Source organism: Aulonocara stuartgranti (assembly GCF_965226115.1).
Source record: "Aulonocara stuartgranti genome assembly, chromosome: 3".
In the NCBI taxonomy this organism is placed as follows: Eukaryota; Metazoa; Chordata; class Actinopteri; order Cichliformes; family Cichlidae; genus Aulonocara; species Aulonocara stuartgranti.
This window is the reverse complement of record NC_138941.1, coordinates 4,325,121-4,352,787: the sequence shown is the minus strand read 5'-3', so window position 1 is coordinate 4,352,787 and position 27,667 is coordinate 4,325,121. Positions and strand designations below refer to the sequence as shown.

At 43.7% G+C, this 27,667-nt stretch overlaps 4 protein-coding genes across 5 annotated transcripts in view; 1 reads left to right on the top strand and 3 right to left on the bottom strand.

Moving 5' to 3' along the window:
• The window catches only part of LOC309702415 (NACHT, LRR and PYD domains-containing protein 12-like), a 325,943-nt gene that overhangs the window by 139,042 nt on the left and 159,234 nt on the right, over positions 1-27,667 (bottom strand). The gene's annotated exons all lie outside the window — the stretch shown is intronic.
• The window catches only part of LOC309702243 (protein NLRC3-like), a 237,265-nt gene that overhangs the window by 182,594 nt on the left and 27,004 nt on the right, over positions 1-27,667 (bottom strand). The window lies entirely within an intron of this gene.
• On the top strand, positions 296-20,345 carry LOC309702382 (uncharacterized protein). Of its 2 annotated transcripts, none has more exons than XM_082527096.1 (3): positions 296-496; positions 19,728-19,913; positions 20,048-20,345. In XM_082527096.1, exons 1-3 carry the CDS (start codon positions 410-412, stop codon positions 20,075-20,077), a joined length of 303 nt encoding a protein of 100 aa, XP_082383222.1. In that variant the 5' UTR covers positions 296-409; the 3' UTR covers positions 20,078-20,345. The 2 variants fall into 2 exon arrangements, with proteins under 2 accessions (XP_082383222.1, XP_082383221.1); XM_082527095.1 differs by lacking the exon at positions 296-496 and adding an exon at positions 13,216-14,832.
• The window catches only part of LOC309702206 (protein NLRC3-like), a 361,701-nt gene continuing 361,159 nt past the window's right edge, over positions 27,126-27,667 (bottom strand). Inside the window, exon 13 of the mRNA XM_082526722.1 lies at positions 27,126-27,667. This exon is cut by the window's right edge and continues 352 nt beyond it. Coding sequence (XP_082382848.1) covers positions 27,454-27,667 — 214 coding nt within the window. The 3' untranslated portion in view covers positions 27,126-27,453.

Here is a 27,667-nt window from a genome sequence, read left to right as displayed (position 1 = left end):
CTGTAAAATGAACTATCAGGCTGGAGTGTGCTGCCACAGCACAGAGCAGTCACAGAGTCCTGCAGGCAGAAGAGGAGTGATCGTGTTAGCCACCTTACAAAACAAAAAGACATGAAGTGAAAAGCAGAGCGCAGAGTGAGGCAGAAGAAGACAGACTGGGCCAAGTCCTGCATGTGCGAGAGCGAGCGAGACCCGGGACAACGTCATCCGCCTCGCCTGGACTAGTCCCCCGGCCGGAGGAGGGACAGTGGCTGTGCAGCCGAAGACTCACTTTGATCGCACAGGAGACGAGCGACGCAACCGGTCCACCGTCCATGCAAACTGCGCCAGGCAGCGTATTGCACGCTGGAGGACACCGAGGAAAGTCACAGTAGGAGCGGTGCTTAGTGAGAGGTGATGTCGGGGGGACATGGCTTCTTCTCCGGTCACCCCAGCATCGCTTGAAGGAGAAACACCTTCACCCACCGGGAACGAGGAGCCCGCGACCACCCGACAGGTACGACACGCCTCCGAGACCCTCTGCGCGCCCGGTAACGTTGTAACGTTTTACCGAAGTTCATTCGCAAACACACCAGTTTAAGATGGACCTGAGAATCAGCACACGGGAGCACTGGTGTCTGACTCAGCAGAAACGGCTCGACGTGCGTGTAATGCTTCGTATTTGATAACGATGGAATAATTCTTTAAAATAAGCACACAGATAAACACTGGTGGGTGGAAAAGCTCGTGTTTTGGTGAAATGAGTCCCGCCTAGTCCGGTCTACACCTCATTCAGCAAACATCTGAGTCACCCTGAGACGCCAGTGCGCGTCCTTGTGATGCAAAAAGCCGTAAGTGACACGCTGTTTACACGCAGGAGCAGTTTAACACATGCAGGTTGTGCCAGTAGGCGTTTCCTTCAATGTGACACCAAACGTGTAAATCAGTGCTGGGAGCGGATGTTGGACCTGATCAGTCTTAATCTGACAAACTGTAGTTCATGCTCTGTTTCTAATTCAGCCCCATGACAGACAACCAGCATGTTCTCCTGTCACGTGTTATTGACACGCACATATTTAGTCCGTGTGTGGGATGTTAAAGGTGAGTTTGTTCAGGGCACGATCAGACTGAGGCCATTTCAACAGGTGCAAGGAAGTGTTAGTGTGGTTACTACGGCAGCACTGATGCCCTGATGAGTGCACATGGCTGGAATGAAAAGTCAATGCTATGTATAGCATGAACTACTTGTTGTCTAAGGCGGTGCAGAGAGTGAGCAGGAAATATCTGAGGTTGGATATTTCAGTACATACAGAGCTGTGCAGAGACATTAGGATCTTAAACTATTGTCTGTATCTGGCAAAGCGAGAATCTGAGCCTTGTGTATGTAGCAGATGTGAAATGGTCGACTGCGTTGTGACAACAGACACGGACTGGCTGGAAACGGTTTATTCCTATAAAACAGAGTGCAGCAGCAAAATCAGTGTCACACAGCGGCAGCAGGCTTCTCCTCACCCAGTGTGGAGTCCGTACAGCTCTGCTTGCATCATATAAAAGAAAATACAACTTGTCAAAATAATAATTTTCACAACCGCCACTTCAAAATCAAATATTACAGTGGGGTAAAACAGAGACAATTATGGAATCACTAACAATAACGTATAACATTCAAATTCCCATTAAAATAGGTCAATTGCATAATATATATTCAAACAACTTTTTAACTCTTCCCAACATGGCTGAAGATACTGCTCAGAGCACAGCCTCGGGACATGAGCTCATTATACACATAAAACAAAAACTACACATTTACACATACCTATAAAACAGAGTGCAGCAGCAAAATCAGTGTCACACAGCGGCAGCAGGCTTCTCCTCACCCTGTTTAACACAAGTCAGTTCCACACAAACGGATGATACAACAGATAAAGCGCAGTTCCAAATATCATTTTTCTCACTCAAAGCGATTGAAAACACTTTGAGAGCTTTTAACCCTAGGAGCCAATACTTAACAAAGACAAATACACCGAATTTATATGGATAATTTAGTACAGGGAGAAGAGCTACAGAAAGCGTGCCTCACCAGTGTGGAGTCCGTACAGCTCTGGCTAGGAAACCCCACACCCGCAATGTGGCCGCAGGTGGCGTTACACTGATTAATGTCCCACTTCAACAATAACACACGGGACCTTAGTTCCACAAAAATAAAGTTCACACAATAAAAAAGTATAACCTATGTACAATACAGTTTTGAGAATGTTCACAATTCGTACATTATATCTCAGCTACATGTACAAACTGTCTGGTGTTTGTTCTGGCAGGAATATGAAACTACTGTGCACAGCATGCTTATTAAGATGGCCCAGGACCAGGTCATCTTGCAGGATGGTAGTGTTACATCGAGAAGGTTCCTCTTTAATTGTTGGATTTCTGTGTGAGTTTTCTCCCTGTGCCTCTGTGGCCTCTCCCCACAGTATCTGTGTTTGTGTTTAAAGTGTTTAAAGTACAGCACTAGATGATCGTATGGGTGAATGTGACTTGCTGTAAAGCACTTTGAGTTGTTGTCTATATAAAGTCTAAATGGAAATCCACTTATGTGCAGAGGACCAGAAGATCCAGCGCATCGAAATAAAAAGTTCTTTGCTTAAACAATGAATTGTGCGATAAAATATTAATTTACAAATTCATTTTTAAGTTATTTTATTTATTCAATACAAAAGTAATTTATTATCTAGTAATTTAATTTAAAATAAAATTCTGTTGGTTTTTGTTTTTTGCCCTTCTCCCCCGTCCCTCTTCTCAGCTGTTTCTCTTTCTTTCTCCCCTTCTTTCCCCCAGTCAAGTCTGTCCCATATTCAGTAAGTGAAAATAAAATAAACAATAAAAGGTGAATCAAATGGACCATTATGGCAAGGCTGGGATGGTCAATTTGGTAAAGTAAATCCGTTGGGCATCTTTCTTTGCCTTTAGACAACAATTCTGATGCAAAAGAGCCAAACGGGAAAGGCAAAAAAATAAAATAAAATAAAATAAATATTTATAAATCAGTATTTGAAAATAAATAATTATTCCATTAATAAATACTTCAAATCAGAAAAAAAATAAATAAAATCTCAATAAAAACCTCACATCAAAAATCCTTTTCCTGTGTCGTCTCATGTCCAACATCTGTGTAGGCAGAGTGTAAACACAGAGGCTGAATGGCCTTTGGTATAGGTGCAAAGCTAAGACTGTCTAACCAATGACAGAGCTCCTTACCTCGCACCGGCTAATTTGCATTGCTCCGGGATTTCGGAAATTTATCCATTTATTCATTATGATGTGGTTCAGCATCATAATGCTGAACCACAGAAACACACACACACATATATATATATATATATATATATATATATATATTAGGGGTGCAACGATACTCGTATCGATATTGAACCGTTCGATACAGTGCTTTCGGTTCAGTACACATATGTATCGAACAATACAACATTTTTAATTTATTTCATCAACTTTCCTTCTGACGATGCTGTCTGTGTTGAGCGCTCAGTGGATCTGCGTTCGACTACTCCGCCTAGGCTGCACTGTCGAGCACAGATCCACTGAGCGCAGGGCAAGCTAGCGAGACAGAAGTTAAGCTCCTTGCAACATGGCAAACTGAACCTCCCCCACCCTCATTCAGATCTGGTGTTTGGAATTATTTTGGTTTTCATGTGACGTATGACCCTGAAGGTAAGCGCGTCATGGACTAAAGTAAAACAGTATGTTGGATGTGCCACGCAATGCTCAATTACATGGGTGGGAACTAGTGTGTTAGCGCAGTTAGCTCGTTAACGTGTTGACGCCGTCCAGCCCCACGCACGGGGCGATCCGCGGTCGCTCGTTAACGGAGATTTGCCGTGTTGTGGCGTTAACGTCGTTTCAGATTAACGCTGACAGCACTAGTGGGAACACAACGAATATGACTGCACATTTACTCCGACATCATCCTGGTGCAAAGACAAGTGGAAGCAGACAAAACAACAAGCACCATGCTACAAACTTTACCCGAGTCATTTAGACAGCCGTTAGCACAGGATTCTCCTTATGGGGACCTGATATGTTTAATATGCTGCTGAGAATATAGCCCAGAAGAAGCGTATAGTAGAGCTTTTATTTTGAAAGAGACATTTCTCTGTAATAAACTCTCTTTTCCAAAGATGAGCGATTTCTCCATCAGATAGATTTATTTATTTTTTATTACTTTGGTGTTTCAGCAACATTAAATTTAAAAACTGTACTTTTGAGTTAAAATATATATTTATAATTTTAATAACTGACAAATTAAAAAGGCATGAACATTTTTTTTGTATCGAAAAAATATCGAACCGTGACACCAAAGTATCGAACTGAACCAAACCGTGAATTTTGTTTGTCATTGCACCCCTAATATATTTGTATATATGTGTGTGTGTATTTATACATCAATCCATTTTCTTGCTTATGGAGTTCAGGGCCTGGGACCTACTCCATGTCAGCTTTAAGTGTTTATAAACATGAACATTATGAACTCATGACTCCCTTGGGAAGCCTATGGTTTTTCATAGGCAGGGGATATTTGTTTTATCACAGTTCATTACCAAACAGAGCAGGGTTCTAGTTGATTTGTGGCTTTTAGGATATTATGTACAGGTGTGTAAAAGTGGAGTGAATATAATTACAAACAGCAATGCTAGTGGAGTGATGACAGACAGGGCGGTTGGGGGGTGGTGAACAGTTTGCCAACAGTTCTCCCCTGTAGAGAAGGACATCTGCCATTTCTTTTTCCTTTTAGTCAAACAATTCAGGTAGTGATGAAAGAAAATCAGACTGTGGCAGTGCTTGCAGCAGGTAACGGAGTGATAATGCAGAGTTTTTACTGCAGTGGACAGTCCCTAGTGTGACCATCGCTGGAACCAACCAGCTGATTTACACCATGGCAGCAGTCATCAGTGAAGTTCTTGGCTGCAACATGAACGATCTCAAGTAGCAATGCTACTAAACTTGCTGGAGAACTTTTAGTTCAGGCCACTTGATGAGTTTCACACAGTACTGTATATTATTTTATTAGGTTGGCACAAATGTAGGATTGTGTTTGTGATATCACGATGTGTCTGTTTCCTTTTCATATTACACTAAAGAGATCATCGCCTACAAGCCTGCCGTAAACGAACAGCATGTCTATAAAAGCCCATTCATCATCCGGCCCTCCTGCTCAAACACAACCATGTAGCGCTCATCCCTCCACCCGTCTCATTCAGCATCCACACACATGTTGCAGGGAACGGGAAATAGAGTAGAGCAGCAAAGCTTGATTTTCTTTAGGATTGGTTAAACTAAAAGACGTTGACAAGGAATTTTAAGGGTTTTAGGAAGCATAAAACCGAAATCAGTTGTATTGGATACGAGTATAAATGAGTGCTTAGGCTCATGCAAGAAAAAACATCTTAGACAGGATATGACAAAACGTACTGTGATACAATTCTTCATTACTACAGCTCATTGAGTGCTTTTGTAAAAAGTCAAATCTGTGTGCTCCATTAAACCCTGTAGAAGTTGTTTCGAATGCTGACAGTGGACAAACAAAGTTGTCATTTAGCTTAAACATTAACAGTAGAAAAGGCCCGATAGGAATCTAACATCCTTGGAATCAAGCTGTGGGAGTGAGTTTTGAAACCTTTCTGTAGGACTGCTTTAAACTTGCCTTCTTGGTGATGTGTGTCTGATGTCTTGTTTGACTTGAGCAGATTCTTTACGTGCTTTAAGTTTCTAACACATTTGCTTTAACCAGTAATTGAAACTGCTGAGTAGGAAGTACTAAAGTGGGTGTTGAGCATGTTGGGTGTGTCCTTATTACCTGTTTCGATGTTTTCTTTTAATTGAAAGCGTTTCATGAATATGAAATGCTTCTGCGTAATGTTAAACGTTATAAAATATTCTTATGATTTAAACTCTGTATTCATGGCTTATTCTTTCCTGGCCTTTCCTGTAAGCACTTTTATGCTCGGTGGTAAAATATCACAGAACTAGCAGTTTGGCGAGTGTCATACCGCCTGGATTAGTGGCTCAGCTGGTAATTCAGAGATTTATGTAGCTGAGTTTGCTGTGTCATGCTGATTTGGGGAGACTGGACACAGACCTGAGTCATTCTCTTCTGGGTGATCACAGTGGTTACTCTCCTCCCTTCCTCATCTCACCCTGCAAAGAAATCTTTGTTGTTCTGCCTTGACCTCTTCCTCTGTGTTAGTTTGCTGTCCTTTCATTAGCTAGCTTTAGGACTTCTCCTCTCCTCCATGAATGTATCCCCACTAATCCCATTACATGCTTGTCCTTGTCCCACATTTATCAAACATACTTTTTAAAATCAAACAGTTAGAAATGACATTCATTACTTCATTATGTAACATGTCCCTGTGATCTAAACAGCCTGTTAGCCCTCGGAGCACATTTAAGTAAATTGAAATAATTGTGCCGATAAATTGGATTTGAAAGCTCTTATTCTAATTTTCTGTTTTGATGATATTTGGGATATGCTGTTTATGTAGAACAGCTAAAACTAGTTCTTTATATTCCCATATAAATGATAAACACATATTATTTACAAAACACTGCCCGGTGGACGCCAAAGGACGGCCTGTTTTGATTACGCTGGGATCTTTTTGGAGCGCACATTTTTGGTCTACGATCAAAGCTGCCACACCACGCTGGATTAATCTCCCAGTAGCTGAGTTTATGAAGTCATAAGAAAGGAATGTCCCACACGTTCCTGCTGTTACACCATATTTGGACTGGGACACCTTTGCTAACCTCTGTTGCTCAATGAGACACTGATTTGAATCTGGAGGTGCTGGCGACATATTTGCAGCAGTGTGGGTTCACAGAGGCTGTTTGGACTCTGAGCATGTGACACACCAGTAGCGTGCCACGCTGGGCCTCTCGGGGTGGCGTACAGTGTCACTGTGTGTGTCTTTTTAAGTGTTTGTCGTGTAAATGAGGACAACCAAGATATGTGAAGTATAGAGTGGTGTACCACATTGACAGGTTAATGTCAGTGTGAGTGTGTGTAGCAGTTTGTGTGGCCAGAGAAGGTCAGCAGCCTCCAGAGGACAAAGCGCTTGTGTTCTTCCACAATCGCCCGTTTGATCAGACAGATCATTTGGCATCTGTCAGGCTAAAAACAACAACACAACATGAAACCAAGCATACGCTCTGCAGTCCTGCAGCTAACTCCTGACAGTCTGTCTGCTGTAGGCTGAAGAAATCAGGGGCTCATTCATCTGCACCTGTCAGCGTCTTTATGCTAACAATAGATCAAACAGTATGTGTCCACAGGATGTGTAATGTTGAAGGTTACCGTACATCCTTATCTCCAGCACTGAGAATCAGTTATCACTGATCGCTGTCTCTGCTTTGTTTTGACATGTTTCATATTTATATATTTCATATTTATAAGGTAAATACCCTACAACATTACAGAGAAGAAGAAGTAACCCCAGGCTCGGTGAGGGGCAGCCATCTGCCGTCACCAGCTGGAGGTGATGAGTGGAAGACTCGATAGGCCACTCTTATTTTCATCCACTGCTTTGTTACCTCGACACGATGTTTTGGATCATCGTCATGCTTGAACATCCATCTTCATGGGACGAAGGTTCCTCGTCACAGTACGATACGCGGTCCTGTCTATTGGCCCTCCATGCAGGGAGGTCATGTTGTGCTCTTAGCAGAAAAGTGACCCATGTTTCCACCGCTTTACTGTGGGGGTGGTGTTCTTTGGTTTTTAGTGATTGTAAAGAAGTTTTCACAGACAAACCATCACAAAAAACCCATTAAGTGCCAACATAACATAAACCTGTAGTTTTAAAATTTTTAAAAAACTTCTCAACAGAAAATCTGTTTAAACAAAAAGGTTTTGAAGTGCTTTTTAAAAGAATGGACAGAGTCAGCTGTAGACTGGTGCAGAGCCTTGGTGGTTTCTCTAATCCAGCACAGAGGCCAGTACATTAATCTAAATGCAATGATGGAAACGCATTGATAATTTCTTCCAGTTCAGCAGAGGAGACCATGTTTCACAATTTAGAAATGTTAGGAGTGAGATAAAGATTTTACACAGTTGAAACTCAGAGAAGACTCAAACATTACACCAAGATTTTGAATGCTGAACTTAGCATGTGAACAAAAACAGAATAGAATGCGTTTTATTGTCACTACACACATGCACAATAAGCTTCAGAGCATCTCCTATTCAGTGCAGACGTGGGAAAGAAAGGGGGGTGAGTTGCACAGTTCTGCAGCACTATCTACAAATATAGAAACAAAACATAGTGCGATATATTACAGTGTGGGTTACTGCACGTAAATTAAGTGTTGCACAGTGGTGATGATAGTTGTGTAGTCTGTGTATAGAGGTCCTACATTGGGGGGTGGAACTGTGTTTATCATGTGTGAGTTCAGGTTACGGGTGGAAAAAACTGTTGTGAGTCTGTGGGTCTCCTTGCTGATGCACCTGTAGCGCCTCCCTGAGGGAAGCAGGTTGAACAGGTTAGAATCGGACTGGAGCTGTCATGGATAATGCTTGCTGCTCTGCTGAGGCAGCGGGAGGAATAAATGTCCATCAGGGAGGGGAGAGGGCAGCCGATGATCTTCTGTGCTGTCTTGACCACACTCTGAAGCCTCTATCCGCCTTAGTGCAGCTGCCGTACCATACCGTGATGTCAGCAGCAGGTTGGAGTTCAGCTTGTACTTCCTGAAGACTCGCAGGAAGTGCAGCCGCTGTTGGGCCTTCTTGACGACCGCTGAGATGTTGTCTGTCCAGGAGGTGTCAGCAGAGATGAGGACACCAAGGAACCGGGAGGTGTGGACCCTCTCCACACACTCCCCGTTGATGTAGAGGGGGGCCAAGTCAGTGCCTCCTGACGTTGACAATGACCTCTTTGGTTTTCTTAGTGTTCAGTCCCAGGCTGTTTTCTGAACACCATGCTGCCAACTTTAGGACTCTGTATGCTGATTCTTTCATCCGGGCTGGACTTCTTATTCTTGACTGAAACTTGGCTTTGCCCTGGTGAGTTCTTTTCTTTCTCAGAACCAACCCGATTCACCTTTCTAAGCTCACCCCAGTCCACTGACAGAGGTGGAGGGCCAGCTTCAGTTTTTAAAAACAAATTCACTGTGGTGTGCCTCAAGGATCTGTGCTCGGCCCAGTTCTTTTTTCCTTGTACATGCTGCCTTTGGGAGTAATACTTAAAAAATATAACATTTCCTTTCACTGCTACGCCGACGACATAAAAATTTATTTCCCTTTGACATCAGATGTCTCTACGTCTCTGGAACCCCTGTTTGACTGTCTAAATGAGGTACAAACGTGGTCACGTCTCTCACACTGAACGAGGATAAGACAGAAGTTATAGTTTTTGATAGTCACACCCCGCTGGAACAACTTACTGATGCCTTAGGGCCCCTTGGTAGCCATCTCTCACTCACTGTTAGAAACCTTGGTGTTTTCCTGGACAGCTCAAGAAATCGACCTCCTCTGTGGTAAAAAACTGTTTCTACCAGCTGCGTCAGATATCTAAAGCAAAGCCATACCTCCCTTTGAAGGACCTTAAAAAACTCATTCATGGTCTTATCACTTCCAGATTAGACTACTGTAATTCCCTCTACTCGGGCCTCCCACCTTCCTCTATTCACCGGCTCCAGTTAGTTTGAAATGCAGCTGCGCGTCTCTTAACTGGAACTAGAAATTATGCCCACATCACACCAGTTTTAGCCAACCTACGTTGGCTCCCTGTTGATTATCGTACCAATATTCAAAATTATTTTGCTTACCTTTAAAACTTTAAACAATTTAGCTCCCAGCTATCTATGCGAGCGCCTCCATTTGTAAATCCCTAATAAGGCACTTAGATCTTCCAATCAAATGCTCCTGACGCAACCGAGGTCTCGTCTGAAGTCCAGAGGGGATCGGGCCTTTGCTGTCGTACCTCCCAGACTCTGGAGTAACCTCCCTCTTTATATTCGTCTCTCGTTTATATTCGTTTATTTTGTGACCCAGAAAGAATAATAAGAGTAATATTAAAACTAACTAGCTACCGCCATTGTTGGAAACTAAGCTGGGCCGCGCTATGAATTCTGGGACACAGCTGCTTCTTCTTCTTCGGGGTTTAACGGCAGCTGGCATCCTTGTACATGCAGTACTGCCATCTTCTGTTTCAGTCCGTTATTACACTCTTAAATCCTGCTATTATTCCTGCGTCTTTTGCGATCTTACAAAGCTTCAAACGACACGTCGACTATTAAATCAGTCGTCGACGATTTTGCTAGTCGACGTAATCGTGACTAGTCGACAAATCGTGGCAGCCCTACTGAGAACCTTCACAGACAACAGAACTTATTGTTTTCGGAGGAAAACAGGAACACGGTGTACGGTCGAGTCTTAACAGCTTACTTACAGCTGGGCTCGTCAGGCTCTCTTCTTGCAGTGGTTATTATTATATTTACATGCTTCCAGCTCCCGTTTCTGCTCGGTGACAGCTCGTGCTTTTCCTTTCTCTCCCTCCTCGCTCACAGACACATCACGGGTACAGCAGTCCATTCTCCCTGCAGCACGGACTACACTGCCCATGATGCTACATTCTGCCTGTTAGCTTAGCACAACAACAAAAAGGCCTCTCTCACCCAGGAAACACGCAGCGTGTCACCCTGTAACCATGGCAACCACAACGCCTGGAACAACAGAACATGTCAAACAAACCCAAACAGTCCTGACCCGCCACAATATGAAACAGGAAAGTACCGCCGTGTAATCCATTTATTTCAACAAAGTAACTGTATTCTGAATACCACCTGTTTAAACGGTAACTGTAACAGAATACAGTTACTCGTACGTGTATTCCGTTACTCCCCAACATGCAGTGTAATCCATTTATTTCAACAAAGTAACTGTATTCTGAATACCACCTGTTTAAACGGTAACTGTAACAGAGTACAGTTACTCGTACGTGTACTCTGTTACTCCCCAACACTGGATATTTGTCATATAATTGAAATATCATTAAACTCACTACTCGTACTCATAAATATGGTCCGTGCACAAAGCAGCGTCGTCTCTTTCTAACCATCCCTGCTCCAACAAACACGAGGTTGTTTCCATCGCTGCTGCTGTTCCATGTTGTTCAGCTCTTATTGTTACTGTAAGTCTCGTAGTTCTTATTTGTGTGAGGCTTTGCTCCTGCCCGTCACTCTGCTGCTGTTCCATGTTGTACAGCTCTTATTGTTACTGTAAGTCTCGTAGTTCTTATTTGTGTGAGGCTTTGCTCCTGCCCGTCACTCTGCTGCTGTTCCATGTTGTACAGCTCTTATTGTTACTGTAAGTCTCGTGTTTCTTATTTGTGTGAGACTTTGCTCCTGCCCGTCACTCTGCTGCTGTTACATGTTGTTCAGCTCTTATTGTTACTGTAAGTCTCGTGTTTCTTATTTGTGTGAGGCTTTGCTCCTGCCCGTCACTCTGCTGCTGGAGCACCGGGATTTCCCCAATCAGGACAATAACGGATGTTTCTGTTCGTTTCTGGTCTATACATGTTTTATATCAGAGCATCTCCCAGAATCTGAACTGATCAAAAAGTGCCGACATGTCCGGAGGGATTTTGGCCCACTCCTCTTTACAGCTGCTTCCACAGATTTAGTAAAGGAGGCTCTGGAGGCTGGCTAGCCCACTTCTTCTTCAGCCACTGCTTTGTTTGCACCCATCCACGGCCACCACTGTGTGTTTGACTGTGGGGATGTTGGTGTGTCACACTCAGCATTTCTCAGCCTTCAGCCAATCATCCAGACGGTCAAACCTCAGACGGGCTTGTACATGCTAAACCGCGTGGGTGCTGCAGTAGTTCAATCCTCTACCAGTGTTACCAGTATGTGGTGACTGTCATCCACCTGCCTTCTCACCATTAACCAGCTCCTCCTGTGTGAGTTTCCTTTCCTATGATCATCCTCCGCCCATGAGGCTGACAGAGGCTGACTGATCACATCATGGTCAGAACTGCTGCACCCACAGTCACCGAGCTTCATGCTGACGCCCTTTGCATCTATATGCTGAGAGTCCCACAGCCAGTCTGTGGGATCCAGGGTTGTAGAGGATCACACACTTCATTCAGGGACATGCAGATCTGTTCATAACTGATATGTTTTTTGTTCGATGTTTCTAAACTCAGGTAAAAATCAGAGACTGTTCATTTCTCTGTAAGTGAGCAAACTTATAAATTCAGCAGGGAGGATAATTGTTTCCCCGTCGTAGTTCAGTGTAGCTAGTCTCTTAACCCCCAACCAACCCGCTGCACCTCCTCCCTCCCCTCCCTCTCATAAAATATTGAGAGAGCCTGGCACTAGGCCAGACGCCCCCCTCCCTCTCTGCCAGGCAGACTGACGGAGCATGTGGCTGTGGGAGGGGCACGAAGGGCGGCTCGGCTGAGGAGATATTTGTGGTGGCTGTCTATGTTACAGAACTGCGCTACAACGCTGACATATTTGTCTCCGTGTTGTGGGTGCAGGCAGAGTTATGGCTGGATGGTGTTTATAGTGAACAGGCTCCCCTGTTATTAAAGCAGAATCGTGTTTCTCATTTAAAGTGGCACATTTCTGAAATGTACAGTAACCATGAACATATTCGTTCTCTAAATGAACGCCACGAGTTGTTCCCACATCGAGCTGCTCTACTCTGAACTCATTCACACGAGCACTTTCTGCTCGAGTGCTTCCTCTGTTCACAGCCACACTCACGGATGCGCTGGAGAACAGCTCGGGTAAGAAGTGTGAACAACATGCTGGCATTTCATTCTACCTGCAGTGGTCAAATCAAGGCAGTGGTCAAATCTAGCTTCTTTCAGCTCAGGCAGCTGCAAAAACAAAGCCAATTCTTTCACGGCAGCACTTTGATCCAGGCCTTTGTCAGCACTCGGCTGCATTACTGTGATGACCTTTATGTTGGAGCTGTGGGCGTCTCCACAGTGGGCCTGGGAAACTTTGAAAAGATGTTTTCTTCTTTCAGCCATAAAATCCAGATCTTGGTTTCCTCTTTGTGAGCACAACAGAGACTCCCCTTGTCTCTTACACAGCCCCCCTTTGGCTTTCATGCACACACACCCACTCAGGGAATAAAGTCACTGCAGCCATTTAGCTGCTTCTCAGCACTCGCTGCATAACCTGAGGTTGGTCAGCCGGTCGACTCGTCATGCATAGTGACAAATGAGGGATTTCAAATATTTCCAAAGCGATGCATCAGGTTTCTTTGCAGATGAAGTGAGACGTGGATGTTTCACAGCACCAATGAAGATTGTGTTTAAGTGCAGCCGGGCGCACGCTCCCCCAGCGACGCCAGCTTCTTCTCACCGTGCAAACACTTTGATTTGAAATAGATTACAGCCGTGAGTGTTTGACTGTGATGGACTGGTGATGTGATCAGGGTCGCAGGTTTCCACCCGCCTCGTCTCTTTGCATGCAGTGAAGGAAACTATGCAAACTATGCAAGGTGTGCAGTAACAGGTCTGAACAAACCAGCAGCAAATAACTTCCAGTCTCCACAGGTTCAGTGCAGCTGGTGTAACAAACGTTTGGTTACAACATATTAATGTTCGCACACTGCTGTAAAAACAGTTTTATTAAAATGAACGTGCACTTTTGTAGAAGCTCGTGGTGAACGCTCCACTGCCTTTGTTTTATTGTTACTATTATGTTGTGATGGGTTGAACAGGATGACTTGAGACGTGTGCGATGTGACAGAATAGACAGATGGAAGCCTTCATGTTGGATCAGAACGACGTCGGGCTTGTTGGTCTGCTGTGGTTTGATCAGAAGACTTCCTCAGATCAGCACCGTGGCCCTCCTCTTCCTCTCCCCCATCTGCTTCTTCTAGCAGCTTCCAACACACTGAGGTCTCTGACAGTGAGAGTGACTCCAGTGTTCCTGTAACTTTGAAGCAGAGGTTCAAGACAGATTTGATCTTTCCTTTCCTTCTGTTTGGGATTGAAGTGATGTAATATCAGGGGGGGCAGGGGGGGCTATGATGTCCTGTCATTCTCATGTAAATCTGTGTTGGGAACATTAATGTTTAATCTGTGTGGGTCTGTGTGGGTCCGTGAAATCATCCTGATTTCTTTAGCTCATGAACACAGTGTGGGGTCAGTGTTAACAACATGGTGCAGAAAGGAAACACAAGCGTGGAGTCGGTGGGATTGTGCAAACGGTGGCTCGTGCATCAATCAGCTCCAGCTGTGATGCATCTCTTTGATTAGTGGGAGCAGCAAACTCCATCCAGACAGCTTCCTTTGTTTTTTTCACTTGACTGATCGATCAGCGCACAGCTCCGTTTAGCACACACGCCATCTTTAACGACGGCGTGGAGTCTGTGCCCTGTTCCTCCCACACACGAGTGTTCGTTCATGTTCGGCCTTGTGTCTGAGCGTTTCCTCTCGGTGTGTCTGTAACGAGGAAGCCACGGGCAGGTCGCACACAAACGTGTGGCTGCCGAGTGTGCGAGTGTGGCAACGTGTGGCAACTATTCTGGTTTCCAGATAAACACTGGTGGCAGCTGCTGCCATGGCAACACCATTGTGCTCCCTCCCTCCCTCGCTCGTCTCCCCTCCCTCTCCCCAACCACTCCTCTCTCTCATGCTCCGCCGGCTCAGAGAGCGAGCACCAGAGAGGAGAGAGGTCAGCTCGATTCAGAGGACAGAAAGAAGAAAGGAATAACCCGGAGTGGACGGGGACAGGATGAGCGAGGACAGCCACTCCCACTACAGGCTGGACCCCAGCGATCGCCTCAACGGGCTGGGACAGAGGAGGAAGAGACCCAAGAAGGTAAACGAATAGATGGAGAGCCACGTGGTGCAAAGTGTGTAAGGATGGAGCACCCCACCCTGCAAAAAGAGAAAGGAGGTGGGGTTAGGTGAGGTTTGTTTATGTGCAGACGAGCGTCCACATGATGTTAGGAGCACCGAACCATCTCTCACCCCGTCGTCTCCTGTGGAGTGTGTGGCTGCTCCCCCACAGCAGTTGTATCCTCTCTCATATCCTCCGTCTCCTGGTGTTGTGTTGCTCCACAGTGAGTCGTAGTAGGAGGCTCACATGCTGTCAGGGTGGGTCCCTGCTCGCTCTTTGTGTGCCTGTCGTTGGGGGTTTTGGTGTTTGCAGCTATCAGGAGGTTTGTGTTGTAGCCTGATGTGAGAAGTGTTGTTATTATCATCATTTTTAACATTTCTGCACCGCTACAATAAACAGACACACACCCATCAGCCTGTTTACAGATCTATACGCCCATAAAGACGTGAAAGACACATTGCACAAATCTACTATAACGTGTTCATATGTGTTATAAAATAAAGAGGTAAAGTATTAGCTGTTCAGGTTGATTCATAAATATGACCTCAGCACGTGAAATCCTTCTGCTGACATCCCTAAAAGCTCGTCAGACCAACGAAGCCGTACAACACAAATAACCAGACCAAACCAGGGTTGTGCGTCTGTTGTTGAGAACATTGTCAGTAAACCACAGATCAGTGTTTATGTACCAGTGACGTCCTGTCAGTCTCGATGTAATGATTCCTGACAGCGCGTCTTTGTGTGCCACCTGCTCGCTCAGCAGCTACACAACCCAGGAGCTCAGTTTTGAAACAAACCTTAGCACAGTGTTTGTGTGTCCGCCGGGAGTGATGTCTCACTCCGTTTCCATCCTTTTCTCGTGAACAGCGATCTGGTGTTTCTGAGGACACAGAAGCATCCAGCGTCATTATTTTTGTGTATGTCGTGTGAGCTGAGAGTGGAGCGCTGCAACCAAAGGTAGTGAGCGCGTCGGCCTTTAACGTCGCGGCTGGTTGTGCGATCGCGTCGCCGCTGAACTCGTGAGAGTTTGTCTCAGGGATCTTTACATTTGAAGTCAGGTGAACATCCAGTGAACTAACAGAACATTCAGGAGCAGTTTACTCTCATGAATGTCAGACAAACTGAGGTTTGTGTGTCAGTTAGATTCTTTAAGTCGTTAAAGTGTCTCTGTTAGGAAAAGCATCTGTTTCCTCCACTTCTGCAGAACTGCGTGACCCGTAGCATCATTGCAGGAAGTATCCTGTGACAATGAGTGACTGCACATCATCATTATCAACACATAAACCTGTGGTCTGGACCTGCAGTTCTTATTTTTACTGTCTGGTTTTGTGTAAAGCAGCACTTCAGTAAGCACCTGTGAAGCACACAGTCATAGTCGAGTAATGAAGCGATCCATATGTGAAACATATTCCACGTCTACAGGATAGTGGAGGTTACATGGGTCAACCTGGCAAACTGTACCAGCACATGTGATCACACTGATAGCAGAACACAGGTATGTGAGTCTCTACGACGAGGTCAGAAACCAGTAACAAATGTTTCATGTGATTCGTTTTTCTCCAGTTTGTCTGCAGTGAACCTTAAATACTCACTGAACCAGCTGTTTCCTGATGTGGTGACGTGTGTCGGTGATGAAGCCAACACTCTGTCCAGTGTTGGGCAAGTTACTTGAAAACAGTAATCAGTAACTAATTACTTCCCAAAAAAAGTAATCCCGTTACTTTACTGATTACTTATTTTCAAAAGTAATTAGTTACTTAGTTACTTTTTAATTTAATTATCTGCAACATTCTCTGACTGGAAGAAATTAGTTTAACATTTAAACCTATTTCCTGCACATTCCAGCTCATAAAATAAAATATTTTTTGTGTTTACACTCAGTCTTTCAAATAGATGCAAGTAAAACACAGCAGAAAATAAATAAAGTCACAGACTCAGCGGTCCTGTTGCTCTATTTTCACCTGTAAAGCAGGAGTGGGGCAGGCGGAGGTTTACCCTGGTGCAGGTGTGCCGCGGTCAGTGGAAGAATCCGCGAGTTTCTCTGTGAGTTTCCCATTACATCGTAGCTACTCGGTGCTTGTTTGGAAGTTTAGGGGTTTTTTCGCTGTAAAAAGAAGTTTTCTTCCCACGCACAGCGGACACTAATGTTTTTGTCACTTTTTATGGAATCAAACTCAAAGTAAGGTCAGTACTTCCACGCTTTAAACGCTGCACGCTCATACTCTCGCTGCACTCGATATGTGATCCATTGTTGATCTGCACACAGCTGTTGTCACTAACGTCGCACTCGCTTACGTCACTGTCGTGAGACATTCTCGCAAAAAAATCACGGTTTTAGTAACGCAGTAACGCAGCGTTCCTACGGGAAAGTAACAGTAATCTAATTACCGTTTTTGCAATAGTAATCCCTTACTTTACTCGTTATTTGAAAAAAGTAATCGGATTACGCGTTACTGGAGCGTTGTTCTCCTCTGTAACAAAGCAGTGATAAAGGAATAGATGCTGATTTTATTAACTTGTGTCTTTGTGCTGCTGGATTCAGTCTGAAGCAGGCAGCAGTGCTGAACCTACCAGTGTAAATGTGATGGTGGAAGCAGAGGCCAGCACTTGGCAGTGCTAAACACAATAAAAGACTCACAAGTTCCTGCTCAAAGGTCAGCTGCCTTCAGATCAATCATTAACCTGCAGCAGGTTGTGGCCTGATGTGTTTGTAAGAGTTTCACTTTCAGGAGGAGAAGATTTAAACGAGTCACACAAATGTGAACTACAAAGTCTGTGACACACAATTTATGCAAACTGCATGAAATCTGACCTGAAGAAATCCAGTCTTCTGCCTGTTGTGGTTGTGACAGCTGCTCGTAGGAGAGTTTGTTTGTAGGAGGTGGAGATGTTCTCAGATCAAGTGCGTAATCGTCTCTTTGTGTAGACGCTAAAAGCTGTGAGCCAAAACTCTCTGCTCTGAAACTCTTCACTCAGTCCTCACGCTGAGAGTTTAGAGGCTGAACTTCTTGTTCCTCCATAACACTTTTCATGAAACAGCAGAAATGAGCTTGTGTTTCTCAGCAGTGCGCACACAGAGAACCGATCCTCTCTGCTCAGTCTGAACAAATCAAAGTGAAACGTCAGTGAAAACACAGCTGCTGATCAAACTGTGTCAGATTAATGCCTCAATGTTTCACTGTGAGGTTAAAAAATACATAAAAATGATTTAAAGAAGTAGGAGGCAGATTTTCACAATAAGAGCACTTTGTTTTTAATTCAGTTAATGTCAAACTGTCATCAACACCTCTGTGTCGTCTCCGTCTCTGAGCAGATTCAGGCATTACTCAAATAATAAAGGCTTTTTTTCACTATTATACTTTTCATTAGTCTCCAGGTTGATGATTATAAACAGAATTATTAAAGTTTTTATCATTTCAGGCTGAAAATCAACATGAATTTGGTTCTAATCAAAGAAGCTCCTTTAATGTGTGTCATTAAAATCCTCACACAGACTTAAAAAGGCGACATTAACATTAAAATAAATGAAAGAAGCTTCAGCTGAGAGCTTCATGCAGTCATCATCAGCAGCTCATAGCAGTCACAGCTCTTTATTACGCAGCTTTGCAGGAATTAAAGTGGCTGAAGTGTCAGAGTTTGTGTGAGAAGCTGCTTCATGGACAGCTGTACACACGTCTTTATTATTTCTTCATAAATCAAACACACAGGTTTGTCTGCAGATGATTTAAAGTGTGTCGTTGTGCAGTTAAAGCTGTTTGTGTGACGCCCTGACCTCCTGTGAATGAAACAGCCAATCAGATCCATCAGAGAGAGAGCAGGAAGTGTTGTGTGTTTGTGACAGAACAAGGAAACAGTGATGATGATGAACATACAGGTCCTCTGATGTTTCCTGTTACAGTAACGCTTGTTCATCTGTTGCTCTCCTACACTTTCCTATAAATAAAGGAGAAAAAGTGCGTTTAGTTTCATTTCCTACAGCTCAGAGTTACACTTCACATTCCTGCTGTCACATCAAAAAGCTTCACTTTGGTCCAACATCTACATGTTAACATGAAACACAGACAGACTCAGAACATCTGGAACATCTGCACTTTGACCCAAACTGTTATAGCAGGATATTTTCTGCATATTTCTTATGTTGGACCTGTTTGAACTGTAAACGACCTGTAATCATCTGTAAATGGTGTGAGACACACTGAGGCCACCTACAGGGCAGCTGGGGAACAGCAGGGATCTGAAATCATACGAGACGTTAGTGAGTGAGAAGAACAAACGGACTTAAGATGGCTCGAAGTGATCAAAGTTGATCTAAAACAGAAGATAAATCCACTGATTCTTTGTAAAGTTCACCTGCTGCTCACATGAATCCATGAAAGATTTATTTCACTGAATGTTTCTTCAAAGCTCATTTCAACCTGTTGAAGTCATGAATGAAAGTGCAGACTGAGAGTGGATCACATGATGTTTGAGGTGTGTCATGTGACATGTTCAGTATTGTCACACATGTCTAGATTGTCCCTGATATCATAACTGCTCAAACACTGATGATTATATTTGAAGAATTATTCCTGATGGCAGCAAAGTTTGAATGGAGCTCTCTGTCTGTGCTGATTTGTCGCCCTCTGGAGGTCAAAGCACAAACCTACAGGGCAGCTGGGGAACAGCAGGGATCTGAAATCATACGAGATGTTAGTGAGAAGTTAGAACAAACGGACTTAAGATGGCTCGAAGTGATCAAAGTTGGTCTAAAACAGAAGATAAATCCAAAGCAGCATCAGATGAATGTTACCATTTCCAGTTACGGTGCCCTTCATCTAATATGGAAATGTGTTGTTTTTTTTTAGCCGTGTTGTTGTTCTTCCTATTGTGTTTAGGCCAGAGATGCTCTTCAAACAGCGGACAGACATGACCACATTACAAGAACATGGTGTGAGTCCGATTTGATATTCCAGTCAACGCTGAGAGACCTTAACCAGGAAGTCAGAGGTCAGCTGATGCTGCGAGCAGGAAGTGAACCAAGGGAAAGGTCCACTCTACTCAATCTCAAAGAAAATATGCTGGTATTTGTTGATGTTGATGGTACAATAAAAATATATAATATAATAAATAATAAAATATCATGTGATGATGAGATGTGTTGTTGGTGTTTGTATTTTCTGTAAATGTCTTTTTTAATGTAAATGCTTTGTTCCAGACGGACAGGGAATCAGTTGCTGTACGATGACATCATCTTGATGTTGACGAGGAGGGCGAGAAAAACTAGTTTTGTCCTGCAGATGGCGATCTTGCACCGTGTTCAGAGAGCCGACACTTTGATGGTGCTGCTCTACTCAGCTTACTTTAGCCTGGGTTGGACTCTATATGAGCAGCTTCCACTCTGGTTTCACTCTTAAACACACTTGTTTGATTTCACTTGTAAAAGTTGAAGAATAAATATTTTATTACAAAATTATTTGTTGATGCATTTTTTTAGGGTCAAATATCTTGTTTGATTTGAGGAATGAACTGTTAGGGTGGAAAAAGTGAATCAGGTTAAAATAGTGGTGCTTTATATCAGTGAAGATGTATAATGTAATTTAAAATGTTGATGATGGGTTGTAGTGGGCTTGTACTTACAAAACTGCCTCATTTTATTGGAACGATCCACAGTTGCATCCATTCACGGATGACATCTGACATCATTTGACATCTGGTCTGAACACGTTTGTACACAAGATGCCTCAGTTCTGGATGTTCCCACAGACTCCTCTGTGCACCTAAAGAAAAGGTCAAGGGTCAGCAGCACATGTAGTTGGGACAATTCTTCAGTCGCACAAACTACATAATCATTTTCCTCCAATGACGACTTTTCACTTGCAGAAATGGTCCTGTGTGATTTCCAGGCTGTGATATAAAAACTAGTTCCTAATGGCAGCGACTCACTCAGTAAACATGTGTTTCCTTCACCAACCTCACACACAGATCCAATAAGATCAGGAAGTGGGCAGTATAGTACAATATGTGTTATTCTGTGCTGCACTGCCCAAACTAAAGATCTGCTGAAGTGTTGGAAATGATCCAGATGTTTATTTTGGACGATACAGCAGAAGATCAGACATGAAAGTGGAGATAACACAGAAGACCTGCAGCAAAGGTCAGAGGTCAGACTGGGCCCTGGATTCAACAATGAGCCAATGATCATCAAGCAGTGACTAAAGCAGAGCCCTGACGTTCTGACATTCATCACACAGTCAGAACAAATGTCTGCTGATGACTTCATCTCATGAAACGACTGATAGATGTCAGTTCATTGATCAGCTGAGCTGCTGATCTTCATCGTCACAGAAACATTCAGCTTGTTTCAATCAGTAAATAACTCCCACTACTCCCAGTTTGAACTGTTCCCACTCAAAATGCTGTGAGAACAATGATCATTGTAGAACTTCACAAACATCACGTGTTGTTTTCCACATGTAAGATCAGCAAACACACAGAAACTTCCTGTTGCCACACACGGCCTCTAAAATCTCTTCCACGCTTTCTGTCTGAAGTCCACTCTCTGTGTCGGATCCACAGGAAACAACAAGATCTTATTAACATGGTTTTCAATGTGTCTCCTTCCAAAAAGTCCAACCAATGAACAAATGTGTTGTTACTAAGACACACCCTCTGCCAGCATCACAACAGCTCCACCTGCTTCACCTGCCTCCTCAGCATCTGTACACCTGAAGAGAAAAGAAAGGCTCCAACAGCTCAAATCTACAAAGGATTCATGAAGTTTCATCCAACAATAACATGTTTGCCTTCCACAGTGTGCTGTTAGACACCACTGTACCTCTGCCATTTCAAAAAGAGCAGCTTGGGAACATTTTGGCTCCAAACACTTTGTGTTTAAGTTCTTTGTTTTCTTTGTGAAGCCGACAACATCTGGAGCTTTGTGACTCATAGAAACATCATTTTGTTCTTTAGATGACAGCAGATTGGGACTGAATAATCAATCACTATCAAACCAATAAAGACAAACATGCTGATTTTACAGGAACTTTGTTGGAGAAGCTGCAAAGACATGAAACTGGTGGAGATCCCAAACCAGTTGATAGTGCTGGTTATTCCAAATAAAGCTGTTTCCCTTTGAGATGAAATGACTTTCTGTCCTGATATATAATAAAGATGTTGTTGTTTTTGAGCCCCTGTATTAAAAGTAGTTTAAAGTCAGCTTGAGTTTGATGTCTTTATGTCAAAGCTGCTCATGATGTTGAGCTGCTGATGGAATAAAAACAATATAAAAGCATGTAGTCCAGACTTAAATGCAGCCTGTTGTTAGCTGAGGTCCACACACAGTGTTTGACAGTGTAAAGTGTGTGAAAGGGCTGCTGGTGGAGCTCACTAGGATGAGCAGGTGACCACGAGGTGGAGAGCAGCTGGCCTGGCTTTGACCCGGGCCACGCCCCCTTTCTCTCTGCTTTGCTGTCACTTATCTTCACTGCTCTGTCCAATAAAGCTGAAAAAGGCCCCGAATCAAAGAAATCTGCTGCAGCCTCTGAAATGTCTTCTGTTTCCTTCCCGACGGCTTTTTCACCGTCAGCCCATCAGACAGTCCAGCAGCATTTATGATGATGTCATGATGTTGAAGAGGCTGCTACGGTGGCCTCCCATGACCCCCAGCCTCATCACAGCTGAGATGCAGACATTTGAAAACATTCAGCAGACAACTGAATAACAGTCCAACACAACAGTCTGTGTGCAGACACACACTGACCTTTCATATAGTCAAACACAGCTGGTTGAGTCATTTCTCTGTGAGTCTAAAGTGAATCTAGTATTTGAAAGTCCACTTCCTGTATTTGTTGTTGAAGACTTCTTCAGCTTCTTCTCAAGGACATCAGCTGCTTGTTTGGCAGCAGAGGCAGTTAAGAAGCTTCCTGAAAAACACTGAACAGTGAGTTCACTGTGGCATATGACAGATTCAGCTTTCTGTGTGCAAATGTGTCTGTGTCGACCTTTCAAATGCTGTTGAATCCAAAACATCAGCGGCTCCTCGGCTGCTCACTTCATGCACTTCTGTCTGTGTGACAGTCCAATGACATCACAGCTGTTTCCAGCCCCAGTGTCTCAGGACTGGACACCTTTAAACATGTCGAGGATCAAACAGCGTCCAGCTAAACACACATGAAACTATCAGAGCTGACAATCATTCCAATAACATCTAATGGTTCATGTATGTAGACACAGGACTACAAGGAAATGGCTCTCAGCATCTGGCTGTGGGAACACATGAGTCCCTGTTTGTGTTCAGATTGTGTGCATGTTTTAGACGTGTGTCACATGTAGAAACACAACAATCCCACAATGACACACAGATGTGTTTGACACAGCTGTGCAGCTGTAAGTTGTTTCTAATGATTCATTGAAGCTCTTCTAACATTCTGGAGACGATCAGTACATGAATCTGTTCAACACGACAACAATTTGACTTCAGTGTGAACGTTTGCATTAAATAACCTTCTTCATCCAGCTGACAGCATCTTCATCCTATGATGTGAACAGTTCCTCCTGTTGATGACAAACCTCTGACAGGAGCTGCTTGAGGAGCTTTTTCATGTGCAGCTCTCTGAGCTCAGGGCTGAGCTGCTGTTTCATCTTTAAGAGCTGCTGCCTCCTCGCCGGACTTGTTCTCCTCTTCTTCTCCTAATGACACCATTTCTGCTTCATATTAAATTCAATAAAGATGCTGACATGTATCTGTAGCAGCAACATCATTGAATCTAGAACAACTGGAGCCAAACCAGTGGCTCTGCTGGGATCACTGGTGAGCCAACACTTCCTTGTTGATGCAGATTTCAGGGCTTCCTTTTGCTCCTCCGTTATAACTGTTCTCTCTTCTCAACACATGATGACACAAAGGAATCAGCAGTGACAAAGATGATGCTGAAGAGAAGCACACACTTCACACATATAACAGAGCAGTGCAGTTACACACACCTCTGCTCGACATCAGGCCTCAAACAAAGACACAAAACACTAACTTGACTCTAAACAGAAGAAACGAGCAGCTGTTTCTGTTCTGTGCTTATTTATATTTGACACACATGCTTCTCTTTGTGCAAACACACATCGCACTATAAGGGTAACCTCGCACACAATGATTGGACAGCACAGTGATGATGCTGGGAGATCCTATACGCAGCAACACAGAAACACTGAGAACTTTAAACAATGATGGAAAGTGTTATAAATGACTTGTTGGCCTCTGATCTGTCACAAACAGCTGAAACGTGTCTCTCATGAGTCACATGAAGGTTTTTGACAGAAAGGACAAAAAGTAGCTGCAGTCAGTTTGTGTCATTTTTATATTTATTCATCTGGGAGAAAAATCTGAGGGACATTAAAATGTGTTTTCAACAGAGACAAGAACATGAATATAACAGAACAGGTAAATGAACATGTTTCAAGTAAACAGCTGGACTGATCAGGTCCAAACACAGAGTGATAAACTTGTCAAACAGCTGTCATATCTTTATATAGAAGCTCTTTATAAATGCTGCTCACTGCAGTCTGTTTACTAATAATGTCAAAGTGTTAGAAACACAGAAACATCAGAATGGTCTTTGTTCACAGAAACCTGTCTGGGATCCTTTGTTGTTCTTTTGATGCAGAGTTACATTATAAATATAAAGAGTTATTTCAGAGTCTCATCAGTTTTCCTGCATGTCTTTATTTAACACATCAGCAGGGCTGAAGCTCTCATGTTAAACACACACTGATCTATGGACACGTTCATGTGTTTCTAACAGAACCAGGCTGTTATCAGCCTGCACTAACATTATGTCACACACACTGAATGTAACAGTGACAGTTTACATCATCACACAATCAGCTGTGATTGTTTCACTGTCATCAAACGAGTCAACAGGAAGTAGAATCAATAGAAACCAATCATTTACTGACAGCATGTCTGATGGAAATAAGTGCAGATTATGTATGAAGTCTAACTGCACACAGTAACTGTGTTACAATAAGGACTTAACAGCGCCCTCTGCTGGAGTGTTTCAGTACTGCGTTAACTAGAATACACCACCTCCTCCTCACACCACCTGCTACAGCTCTACTCTTCTATGACTACAGTCATCCACAGCACTGATGTGAGGTCACATGGTTCATATGTAAGGAGCACAGCTGACCTCAGGTCAGTTTAATGACTGTGAGCAGCAGCTGTGTTATTGTCACTGTGACAGGGAGACACTCTCAGACACAGCGCTCATGTCAGCTTGTTCTCATGCAGGAGGATCAGGAGCTCCATGTTTGTCTTTCTGTTTGAATCATGATGTGTTTGTGCCATCAGAGTCTGTCATGAGTACTCAGGGTTTCACAGCAGCTCTTCTGGATGCTGACGAGGACTCCAACCTCATGTTTCACCTCTCTGAGCTTCTGATGTCTGTGAACACTCGTGTTTCTTCTCTGGGCTCATCTGGACAAAAACACCTTTCTGTGTTTGGCTGCAGCCTCATTCTGACTGACAGGAAGTGTGTTATCCATGAGCTGCACTTCTGTGAGGAAGTTTCCTGCTGTGTTTCCTGTCTGTGGACAAACACGAGTGTTCCAGCTGAGGACTTGGTTCCTTCCACCTGTCCATACAGGACATCACGCTGTCTGCAGCTCTGTAAATGCAGCTCCAGGTCCTTCCACGTGCTGCTCTGTATTTGTGCAGTTTGTAGTGTGTCCTGGGAAACGTAGCACACATGGTGTTCTTCTGCTGTTTCCTCCTTTCACTGAGTGTGAAACACTGACGCTGTGCTGTTGTTCACAGAGGGGAGCTGATTCTAGCTGCAGCTGGACTCTGTCATCTAACTGAATGTGTTGGTGCTGATCACGGGGCTCTGAGGGGGGAGCAGCAGGAGGACTCTGGATGCTGACGTCAGTGTATCTGTGGAAGCTCCCACAGCGTGTCTGTCATTCAATATTGTGCTGTATATTGTATCTATGCAAAGATGAACAGACTGTGTGTTCACTGGTCTCTGTGCTGCAGCTCTGATGTCATCATCACTCCCTCCTCCACCCTCAGCAGTCCCAGCATGCTGCTGTGGTGCACCCCACCCTCACTCTACACCTGAGCCACAGACCACACCCTCCACCTCAATATACACCACAGTTTTCTCTGCTGTGGAAATGAGATCAGGAGGAAATCATCATTATTATTATTTAATAAACGCTCACATTAATGTGGGCTTATTTGTTTCATATTAGAAACATTAGTTGAGTGTTTTTAGTATAAAATGGTCAAAGTCCCTCTTTTTGCTCCTCCCCTCACCTGTGGATGGGCGGTGCTGTTACCGTGGTGACAGCTTGGATGTGTTTCAGTCCTGCCTGGTTATCACTGCAGGAATCTTTCACATTTATTACAGGTAATAACTCTGATTTTTCTGTGTATTATGAACCAAATGTATCCTGATACACACAGAGATGGATGAGCAGAGGCTTTTTTTGCAGTTTATGTAGTTACTATGGACTTAATGCATACATATTATTAAAATTAGGGCTATAACAGTTGTATTGATGTATAGCAACTTGAAATGCTCCCACAAATGGCTCCACAGCATGTAAAAATATAACAAAAGCTCTGGCGGACTTGGTTCTGTGGTCAGTCTTAAAGGGTGAAGTTAAACTCTGTAATCTTCACTGTGTCACAGAGTTCAGTGAGTCCCGTTATTCACAGTATCAATCAGATCATCAGAGAACAGCTGATCAGCAATCAGTGGTGCCAACAGCGCCTCCTGTGGTGAGAGGATGCAATAATGCAATGTAGCATTTTTCCACTCAACACTTGCAGTCATGGAAACTGTCTGTTGGATCTGTGTGACGTTGCTTTCTTGGTTAGAGTTCCTCACAAATGTCCAGATGATTCTTCTAATGAGGCGTCGACCATGTTTGCAGCTCTTTGGAAGAAAACGTCGCCCTTTGCCATCCTTACTTTTCTTTGACTTCTTCAAATGCAGCTGAACTCCAGCTGGTATTTTCTTGGACTTTGCAGCTGTTTCTGGTCATCAGTTCATTCCTGCAAACCTCTGAAGCTGAACAACAATGATGCTGCATTGCTGGCTGATCCCAAAAGGTTGATTCTGTTCATCTGGACGTTTTCAGAAACGTTTGCTCACTGATCAGGTGACTTCTTCAGTCTCAGCTGACTGCAGCTTTACAAGCTTACAAACAGCACATTTGCACAATGACTGAAAGCAGCAGCACCTGATATATATGATACTAATATAATACATATACATATATAATCCATACTAATGATGAAGGAACTGAGCTCACAGTCCATTGTTCATTCAGTGAACTACTCAGTTTATTTTGGGCCTCAGAAATGCTCACTCTGTTTGTACATCACTGTCAGCAATAGACTCATTCTGCTGTGTGGACAGGAACACATGTGACATCACTTCCTGTTTGTTTGTGACTGAATAAGTTTACAAGGAATCATTTAGAAGAGTTTCAAACATCAACTGATTGAATCCATGAATCTGAAAACGTGTTTGTGAGTGAAAGAGACAGACATGTACAGACTGAACTATCTGTTCAACAGTCAGAGTGTTTCTGTAACAGGAGACACTCTTTACACTCCACTCAGCACAGGGACACTGAGGAACCACGAGACCAGACCATAAACCCAGGATAAAGAGTTTGAGTGAATGTGGTGTTGAAGGTGTGGAAGTGGATCAGAGTGTCAGAGGAGACTCTGTAGAAGGACAGAGTGCCAGCAGGACAGTCCACATACACTGCTGCTCTGTTAGAGACAGAGGAGGAGGAGGAGGAGGAGGAGGAGGAGGAGATGGATGTG

What these genes read in the sequence shown, in the direction of transcription:
- LOC309702382 (XM_082527096.1), top strand. Translation starts at nt 410, where the DNA reads ATGGCTTCTTCTCCGGTCACCCCAGCATCGCTTGAAGGAGAAACACCT. An exon ending in AGCCCGCGACCACCCGACAG is followed by an intron (nt 497 to 19,727) that starts GTACGACACGCC and finishes TATTGTGTTTAG; the next exon opens with GCCAGAGATGCTCTTCAAAC. An exon ending in ATCTCAAAGAAAATATGCTG is followed by an intron (nt 19,914 to 20,047) that starts GTATTTGTTGAT and finishes GCTTTGTTCCAG; the next exon opens with ACGGACAGGGAATCAGTTGC.